Source organism: Electrophorus electricus, chromosome 5, assembly GCF_041902795.1.
Source record: "Electrophorus electricus isolate QZ-2024a chromosome 5, ASM4190279v1, whole genome shotgun sequence".
Lineage (NCBI taxonomy): Eukaryota > Metazoa > Chordata > Actinopteri > Gymnotiformes > Gymnotidae > Electrophorus > Electrophorus electricus.
In genome coordinates, this window is record NC_137501.1 from 3,152,083 (window position 1) to 3,162,500 (window position 10,418).

The window sequence follows — 10,418 nt, forward strand, 5'->3', positions numbered from 1 at the left end:
ATATCCCACTTTGGGGGGGAGGGGCAGGGGCACACAAGTAAATATTTTAATTTCTAGGCTGATTATAAACTCAAGGACCTTCAAGGATGTTTCTTTCTTAATCATCTTCTGCAATTATGTACATTTCCTAATATATTCTCAAAGCATTCTTGTTTATTTTTCGCTTTCTTCCGTTTCCTCTAACAATGATATTAAATGTGCATTTCATTAAATTCTAATTGTAAAAAAAGAAAAAAGAGGAAACCCTGAGGAAAGGAGGGGCTGCTCTCACACACACACACACACACACACACACACACACACACACACACACACACACACACGAAAACACATTTCAATTTAATGACTAAATGCTATCAGCAAGAAGAAAAAATAAAATCACAACATAACACAGAATGACACATCAGACCCTAATTAATTGATTAGTGTTCTCTAACAGAGTATTCTATTATGTGTATTATGGCTGCTTTGATAGTAATTATCATGACTCCCGCAGTTCTTCCAACCCTCGGCACAAGCAACTTCTCGCCCTCCCTTATCAAGAGCTGTCAAAGAAAAGCGCCCCATTAGTCTGCCAGTGTAATAAATTGGCTGCATGAAACACACTCATAGCCCATCGTGCGTGCGTGCATGTGGGAGAGAGACACACACACAGGGAAGACGGCTCTTGTGAGAGGGAGTGGAGTGGGGGTAGGGGAATATAATAAGAACTGAAAGAGTCCTGTCCTCTGATGAGGCCCTTGTCCGGGCACAGGGAACAGAGTGCCGGCAGGCGTCGTGCTCCGCGTGGCTCGCCACTCCTAAGTGAGCCGTTCGCTGACGGGCAGGAGGCCCCGCCCACACTGTGGCCTGTGCGGTAGAGACGCGCACCTGCTAATGCCACCGGAAGCTAAGTCGGGAGATCTCGGAGAACGGAAGCGGACAGGGGGTTAGTGTCGGCTGGAGGGGAGGGGAGGGGGCCACCGGACTGGAGGCCCCCTAACAAACGTGGCAGAGGAAAGACGACTCGAACTGGATGCCGCATTTTCTTCTTTTCTTCTTTTTTTCCATGGCGGACTTAACAAATCTGTAGCTCGGATCTGAAGAAGGCAATTGGAGCGAACCTTTCGCTTACCACTTCAAACGTGCAAGCGGCACAGCTGCACTCTTTCTGGTCATGTGCTTCGTGAGGCGACGGCAAAGCGACGCTATCGCGTGCCGCCGCCGATTCTCGGCGCGCTCTCTCTTCAGATCGCGCGCGCAGGCAGTGCCCAGGCAGTGTTTATATGTGCGACAGCTCCGTGAGCTTCAACAGGTTCGTGTTCACAGCTCCCCCAGAAGCCGTGAGCCTAATCCGCCCCCGTAGGCCAAAGCTTTACCGCTAATGCTATCGCTAGTGTCTCAAAGGACTCGCCACAGATCCGAGGTAATTCCCGGGGAGAAGAAGAGTAAACACTTTGATCACCCCCTTCCAGATTAACCCTCGCCTGTCCAGACAGCTTGTCCAGCCCTCAATCTGTTCTTCATCCCCCACACGAACACCGGGATGCACAGAGCAGCCGCACTTTTCTGTATTTTGAAATGGGGGTCAAACCCCCCCCCCCGTGCGACGTCCATTGATTGCTCTGCCTCTTTAAGTTTAAGGTTTAACGCTGCTTCCATGACAACTAGGAGACACACCATATGGCTGGGACGCAGGTTTTGGCTCATGCCCCGCCCGCATGAGCACGGAGCCACGGGTCCAGGACATGTTCACAGGGTTAGGAGCAGGCCTGTTCTTAGCCAAGTCGAGGCCTATCCAGACTCTCGTGGCCTGGTGGTCACCCACTGACCAGTGTGTGAACCGTGCTAAGCACCGCGGGGACGGTTAAGTGGTAAACGGGGCATTATGGGAGGAGGGTGTGGGGGGAAGACGTGAGGCACTTAGTTCAGATTCAGTGGGGTTTGTAGGGCCTGTAATAGATACCACCAGAGATCTCTGAAGGACACAGCTTACCAAAAATGTTGGTCAGTTACAAGAAAGAAAGAAACATTGAAAGAATAAGATAAGAAAATGAAGGACACGGTAGTCCTGCTGTGTCATGTGTGGACGCTACAGGACGTAGAAATCAGTGAGGGCGTATTTTGCTGGACTGTCCCACCTGTCTCAGAGCCTGCGTCCTGTATTTACTACCCCAGGAGTAAAGCTTCCTGACTCGCTTCTCACACGAGTTGAACTCGTACATCAGGTGGTTAGACTGACATTGTCCTGGGGCTCAGAACTGCACACACACGTGTCGTCTATGACCATCTTAAAGCTGCATGTCGTTACTGACATCTTTGTGAATATTATGGGAAAAAAATCTACGCACGCACGCACACACACACACACACACACACACACGCACACACGCACGCACGCACGCACGCACGCACGCACGCACACACACACACACACACACACACACACACAAAAGCAATTGTGAATCTGGTGACCAACTGATGATCAACCTTAAAACTAGACATGATCATGATGGGTAAGCCCTGTGGAAAGAAAAAAAAAAACAACCACCCTCAAATTCAATAAAAAAAACCCCCAAATACATACATAAGCTTCACCTGACCTTCGATGTTGCTAAGCAACTAGTTTCCATTTAAAAGTTGTAATACAGTATTGAAATAAAGACGAGGGTGAGATTAACAGCGGAGATGTTATGAGATCACCAGAAACAACAAACAGGCAACATAAAGACCCAGCTGAGGCTACTCGTACATTAGTCTAGCAGAACGAGCCGGGCCTGTAGACTCATTAAACACACACACACAAACACGCACACACAGGGCTCTCATTCTCCATGCATGGGGCCACAGAGACACTGCATATCGATTTTTTTTTTTGTGCCATAAAAGGAGCAAACATTCCATTCATGGTTCGACACCTCTCACTTCCTTCTGAATGGAAGGAACACACACACACACACACGGCAGCTGGTGTCTACCGCTGGGGGAGGATCGTACCAACTGATGTGGTGGTGGTGGGGGGGGGGGTTAGGGGTCAATGCGAGACCCACTCTGTGATCTAGCCTTGACCATGGCAATGACTGGAAACAACAACTGATTTGGAGCCCACAGAGGGACAGGAGAGGCCGTGGAGTCATGTGTCACATGATCAGGCGATTAAAGAGGACAACCTTGAGATGAGAGAGCTGTACCTCGGACACCGCCGGCCCAAAGGAAGGAGAGAGCAGAAGAGCTGCCCCGCACGCTGGACCTACGCGCCGAACGCAGATCTCTCGCTTCTGCACAGCCATAGCAACTCTCAGATATCTCTCTCCCCATGGCTCCAATTTGACCACATCAGAAGTTTGACAAAAACTGGGGGGGGGGGGGGGGGGGGGGGTCGAGTAGAGGGACGAGAGAAGCGAAACGGAGAGCGAAAGAGAGAAAACACAAGGCGCGCGAGGCCGAGAGATAGAAAGGGAGCGTGAAGAAAGAGAGAGAGGGGGAGAGATATGACACGAAACACGACGACAGAACATCGCTCCTGCGTGGCACTCCTTTAAAACGGGGGGCTTCGTTAGGGAAAGCGGAATGGCAACTGGGTCAGGACTGCCACTCTTCCCACGTGCGGCAAACACTTAGGTCCCACCTTCCTCCTCCTCCTCCTCCTCCTCTTTTATAGATATGTACATATAAGGGGAACAGGGAATGAAGGCCTGGTCTTGTGATCTTCGCGAGGGGAGAGCGGCGGAGGGAAATTGCAGCCGGGCTGCGTGGAAAAAAAAAAACTCCATCAAACTTTCTCTTCCGTGCCCACCCATGGGACCTGCGTCAGGAGCGCGAGACCGCGGGACAAAAATAACAGTGGGATGCTGCGCTCTGATACAACGTCAATATGTATATTTATGACAGGCAGGGCCTTCCCTCGTGGGCATGTGGGTAAAACAGGCAGAAGAAAGGTAGACGGGGTGTGTGAGGGTGCGTGAGGGTGTGTGTGTATGTGTGTGTGTGTTTCGGCGGGGGGTCTTCGGCTTCTCCTTAGTCAGCCCTTGCTGAATGTGCTCCCAGCACATGTACACACACCTGCCGGTCCCCTTGTTAAGGAGCTTACCTATATTACAATGTATGCCTGTCATTTAACCGATATACATTTACTGATATAACTAAAAACTAATGTACATTTCAGACCTTTTCTGAAAATGACCGAATATAATTAAACTTCATCGCTGCTGAAAGGAGAACTGAAGGATCAGTTCCGTTCATTTTCTGCTGAATTACAATCAAAACAAGGGAACCTCTTCCCTCGGGTTGAAGTGGAAGTGTCCGGGTTACAGCCTCGTTTTTAGGATCCTGGACATGCTGAGAGGAATGTGCTGACCTGAATTCTCACAGACCGCAGGACACGTTCAGATCGCCTGTCCCCATCGAAGCCATCCCTCACCCGGAGCCCCCTGCTCGGCACGTCAGCGAGGAAGAGAGTGATATTTCCTTCGATCTCGCGGATAAAGCTCGTGATCGCGGAAGACAAAAACAAGCGCTGGAAAAATAAGGCAAGGTCACCAGGTTGAGGCACTCTCCGTTTCCTAGGGAAGCGTGACCGAGGGCGCTGGCATGCACCAGGTGCACCTGAATGCTGGGCGTGGAGCGCTGATGAAGGCATGCCATGGTCAGCGACCCCGGGGGGGGCGTTCACAGGGGCAGGGGTACACGGCCTGGCTTGTCAATAGCACGAGCGCCGACCGGGCCGGGGTGAAATATGGTAATGGAGCTCCATTGAGCCAGCGCTACATGGACCAATGATTTTCCATTGTGCAGAAACACATGGGCCGACGGAGCTCCGTGCTGCCGCTGACATGGACCAGTGAAGTCAGACAAGTGGTCCCCAGGCCTCGTGCACCAGCGTTTTCATCAAACACATCTTTATTAGCGCCTGGGAGGCCAGCCACCGTCAGCCTTGGTGCGGGGAAGCTAAAACCTCTGAAACGCCACTTTTATGTTTCGCACTTCTACAGCCAAATGACGGTAAAATGACAGTAATTTTTTCCCTTCACCCTTGTTCATCAGTGCTTTTAACAGGAGAATGCAGAGAAGAAAGAGCAAATAAATAAAACAAAGACGGAGTGAATAAATCAACTGATGTGCATCTTGCTCTGGATCAAAGAAACCTCTTTCTGAAGTTCTCTGCTCACCCTGTTCCTCTTATTGTAAATACAATTAGGGTTAATTACTTGCCTGTGTTCAGACGCTTGTAAAGGCGAGAGGCAGATAATTACAGTTCAGGTACACATTAACTTACTTTTGTTAACAATTAATCACTGTTTACGTTTGGGGCGCTCTTCTCTTTGTAATTAATAATCAGGGTCCGGCAATGAGTAATAAGTGTCTCAGGTGGGCCGAATAGAAGGGTGAACGAGGGCTCCGTCTTGCCACACCAAAACACCACGGGAGAAGCAGGAAGCGAAGCGGTCACCAGGTGTGTGTCCGTGGCGAGGGAAGGGCTAGGCTGACGTGTGCCGTAGGCGCCGGTCGAGAGCTAGGAGACCGCTCCGGAAAGGACCGAGCGCACGGGGAAGGAAGAGATGGATCTATACAGTACCGCGTGGAACGGGACTGTTCCTGCTTACCTCTTGTAGACACACACACACACACACACACACACACACACACGTACTGTGTCCTCCAACACCACAGCGGAGCAGGCTGGCAGTGGTGTGAGGCGGGTTGATCGGGGCGCTGGGCCGTCCCAGCCAGACGGCTCAGGGGACGTTCCGGCACATTCCCTCTGCTTTATCTGCATAGTTCAGTGTGCTCAGAACTGATAAAAGCCTGCCAGTGTTTCCCATCCTCGCCAGAGCCGAGCAGGACTGACCTTCCCCGGAACACCTCATTTGAATGATGGGAAGAGAAGAAAGACAACCCCCCCCCCCCAAAAAAATAACAAAAACCAAAACACCCACCCACACACACACACACACACCCACCCACACACACACACACACACACACACACACCCACACACACACACACACACACACACCCACACACACACAGAAAAAAGAACAGGCGGGTGATGAAGGATTCCAAGTTTTATCATGTTGCAAACAAAAAAACAGAGATGTCAGAGGATGACACACACAGATGGGGGTGCGCGCGCACGCACACGTGTACACACCATACCCACATGGTACAATGCTACCAGCTTCACAGATGATTAAGTGCAACAGACAGGGTTGTCTCCGCCTTGCTGTGTGCTACAGGTCTAAGTCCAACCAACATAAAAATGCCGCCATCAGACAGCACCGCACACAGTGCAGTGTGTGTGTGTGTGTGCGCGTGTGTGTGTGCGCGCGCGCGGGTATTTAAAAAAAAAGGAAGAAGAAAGAAACCCACACCCACACCGTCGCCCAAATATGTTCTAACTCTGCCTGTCCACCGTCTGCCTCCACTGTGGTGTCTGAGCACTGCCTGGCTTCTGTGGAGCGTTTTAATCTGTGCATGGATCTGATCGCGCGCTGTTCACTGTGGCATCACTGCAGAGTGAGGTTCTACACACACACACACACACACACACACACACACACACACAGACAGAAGAGAAGTCCGGCAGCACCATGTTACAGGGAATCAGTGAGTCCCGTCCTTATCTCCGGTGCCCATTAAATGCGATGGCCTTTCCCAGAAGCGTCACAGGTACGGAGCGCACACACATACACACACACACACACACACGTCTTTAGTGCTGTGGTATTAGATGCAGTATTCTACACTCGTGACACGCTGACTTTGTTAAAGGAGCTGATCTGTGGTCAGTTTTAAGTGCTGCTCCGCATGGCCAGGGCCTGCGGGGCATGAAGGGAGGACGAACGGCACGTTGCTCACGGAGCCCGGAGGAAGGAGAAATGTCGGCCTGCCTCGTTGTAAACACAAGTACACGAGCTGCACACTCTCGGCCGAGGTCAGGAACGACAAGGAACAACGACGATGACAACAACAACATCAACATCAACAACAACAACAAAATGAGCAGAGCCGGTTTTGCGCTGACACAGGCGGATTATCCCCTACCCATGTCACACGCCAAAGCCTGAACAGACACGACGGAATCGATAGCTAGGCCAAGTCACAAACGTGAAGCGGCGCTCAGCTCGTAGAGCCGAGGGTGTGCGTGTGTGTGTGGGGTTAGACTTGTCCGGGGCAGGTAAAGCCCTCAATGCCCGTAGCAGGCGGTGGAGGAGGCCGTGGGCAGCCTCATCACCTCCAATCGCCACCACCCACACCGGATTACGGATGCCAGCCGTAATCCTGAATTCATGGGCCTGCTGCCTGTGTGCGCCACTAATCACTGGGGCAGGGTGACGCACATGAGTAAAAAACTCAACCCGGAGTAGTTTGAAAAGAGTGTGGGGAGGGTTTGGGGGTCAGGCGGGGGCACGTACCTGCTGAGAGGTGAAGGCAGTCAGGCAACATGGGCTCCACGGGCGTGTCCAGAGGCTCGGGGCTCGACACCCAGTTACAGCAGCGCTGTACAGAGAGACAGGAGCATGCAATTAGGACCCATGGCAACATGCTTCGTTGACAACTGAGAGTGTGTCGGTCGGGCTCGGACGTGTGCCGTCTCTCCATCGGGGGGGGGGGGGGTGAACGATCGTGGCAACGACTCCCCCCATCTCCGTAGATACGTTACGTTTCATCTCCCTTCGTTAACAGCGAGCTTAATTAGACGAGTGGCTCAGAAAGGCACGTCTGACACGGGGATGTGGGAGCTGTGGACAGCGACGCTAGTGCCGTCTGTTCACATGGGGTGTGGTGTCAAAAAGTGTCTCCTAAGCAATGCACGGAAAAGAAGGTTCGGGAGATAAGATAAAAAAAAGAAAGAAAGAAAAAGTTCAACAGAAATGTAAACGAGGTGGGTGTGTGCCGGCCGGCGGCCTTGTGAATCTGTGCTTATCTGTGCGTGTTTACTTTTGCACACATTGCTCGGTCAGCCATTACAGTTCTCCCTCCCCAACAGTGCTGTGACCCGGCCACACACACACACACACACACACACACACACACTCCCTACTATCTAACCCAGTAACAACACCCCCCACCTCCCTGCACTTACTCCCAAGACTACCTTCCCATGACAGAGGAAAGAAGACCAGTCCCATCACCATGGACACGCCACAACATACATCCTCACACACACACACACACACACACACACACACACACACACCTTTCTGGACACATGACAGAAGCCCAGGTCACATCACACCTCAGCCTGTCAACCCCACTCAGCCTTTGAGCCCTGCAATTCCCCAGGGGTCACCACACTCAGGACTGGTGTCATCTGAGTGTGTGTGTGTGTGTGTCTGTGTGTGTGTGTGTGTGTGTGTGTGGTGTGTGTGTGTGTGAACGCGTGTGAGCATTTGGGTGTGCACCCATGTTGCAAGGTGGCTACAGCAGAGCCAAACACTGGAATGTGTCCTTTGTCTCTTCTGGTCTTATTGCTCTCGTCATCCATGACACAACCGTTGACTCACATTTGACAAATGTCGGTAAATGATGTTGATGCTAAAACTGCCACAGCACGCAGCTACAGTCAGAGGGAAGAGCTCGCTGTGGTCCCGGGCAACATTAGCTCTTAACCCAGCACTCACACGCGGCCCCCACACCACCTGCGTCCTTCCACCACATATTTCCGGCACGTCGTTTTTTACGTGCAGCGTGGTGCCGGTGTCGTCCCAGTGCGGTGCCTGCTGCCTCCGATCCAGGCTCAGGGTGGGGGTTCTGGGTCAGGGGCCAGACGGTGCGAGACGGCGTGACCATGGGCCTGCTCAACAAAGTATGGCCCGGTGGATTCTACCACACTCCTGCCACTGTTCCGGCGCGAGCCGGCGGACTCCGTCAGGTTGCACCGAAGTGGGCCTTGCTCGTCTCCAAGCGTGGGCGGGCTCGGGATAGGGAGAACGAGCCCGGATGGGCGCCGGCGGCCCTCCGTTAGACCCGCGGGCATTAATCAGGGCCAGATGGCGGTGCCGGTGCCAGTGGCGATGCCCCACGGGCCCAGGCGCGGCGCGACGCTAAGTGCTCCACTAACGGGCCAGTTTGGCGAAGTAAACAGCAGACAGGTGCTGGCCCCCGTTGAGAGTGCGCGAACCGGCCCTCGCCTTCGACAGCACGCCCTCTCTGAAGCAACTCGGCGCGCGGCTACACGGCCTCGCGGTTAAGGTCGTGCGGCTTTTCCCAGGCGTTTTGCTCAGCGGGAGTAGCAGAAAGTTGTCTTTCCTCGAACACTAGGCAATTATGCTCATATCACGGGAGCGTTTGACTTTACGACAGTCAAAGTGTTTTGCAGGGGTTCTGGCGGATGTGATGCTAAGCCCCAGTGCCTGCTGTTCTTTAAGCAGCCCAGTGATGCCTACACGGGGATTTAACCTTGTCTGATTAGAGTGCATTCATCTCCGGCGACTGCGCCGAAGAGCGCCGAGCGATTCCCAGCACATGCTTTACTGAGGCAGGCAGCCAGCTGCACGCCGCGCCCCGGAACGCATCTGCCAGGGCGCCGTGTGCGCTGCGCTAATCTGCTCTTCAGTAGGGGTTCACTCCTGGAGCCTCTGCGCTTTGAAGCCTCTCCTGCCCTGTTCCTCGTCTTTCTGAACCATGCTGCCTGTCACTTTGTTTTCTAGGTCCGCGCTCGAGCTCACAGTCGACTGCTGATTAATTTGAACACCCATCCGTCCAACGTTCCGTTCGTGGCACCGTGTTATTCTGCATGTGTGCTTCTCGGCATCTCTGCTCCTTTTTTGGAAGCGTGTCCACGGGAATACTGTATTTCTGTATTATCCCTCTTTTCTGTGCCTCTCTGCTACCCTCGGGATTCCGATTCTACCAGCAGCTCTGTTTAGGTCTGACTCTGCTGTACCCTTTTCTCTTGCTCCTCTCTCTCTCTCTCTCTCTCTCTCTCTCTTTCTCTTTCTCTCCATCTCTCTGCTCTCATCCCTCCCTCAGGAGAGAAAGAGGAATTGCCCTGCGACATGTGGAGGCCTCATGACAGGAAGAATAGCAGGGACAAATTTGTATTGCTGTGCACACAGTAATCACTCATTTGTGTGGATGTGTGTGTGTATGGATATGGAGAAAAAAAACCAAGTGGCTCCCCCATTACGGGTGACCCATGCAGGCCACCTGAATGTGTGGAGGTGAAAGGGTTAAAGTAAAGAGTGAGCGACAGCCTGCGTTCCTCCTGCGTGCGTCTGGACGTAGACGTCCATTAAGGAGTAATCATCACAAACAGAAGTCTCTCATTATTCCAGTTCCACAATGTCACCACCATGAATCAGAAACAGGAAATCCAGCAGAGAGAGAGAGCGAGGGAGAGCGAGAGAGAGAGAGAGAGAGAGAGCGAGAGAGAGAGAAAAGGTCAGAGAAGGCAGGAGTAGCAGCCAAAAAGCCCCGCATCTCCGTGTGTGTGC

At 52.6% G+C, this 10,418-nt stretch overlaps 1 protein-coding gene across 4 annotated transcripts in view; it reads right to left on the reverse strand.

Moving 5' to 3' along the window:
• The window catches only part of arb2a (ARB2 cotranscriptional regulator A), a 119,561-nt gene that overhangs the window by 28,272 nt on the left and 80,871 nt on the right, over positions 1-10,418 (reverse strand). For all 4 annotated transcript variants that reach the window (XM_027006275.3, XM_081714999.1, XM_027006273.3 and 1 more), the window contains one exon: positions 7,395-7,479. In XM_027006275.3, coding sequence (XP_026862076.2) covers positions 7,395-7,479 — 85 coding nt within the window. The remainder of the gene's footprint in view (positions 1-7,394; positions 7,480-10,418) is intronic.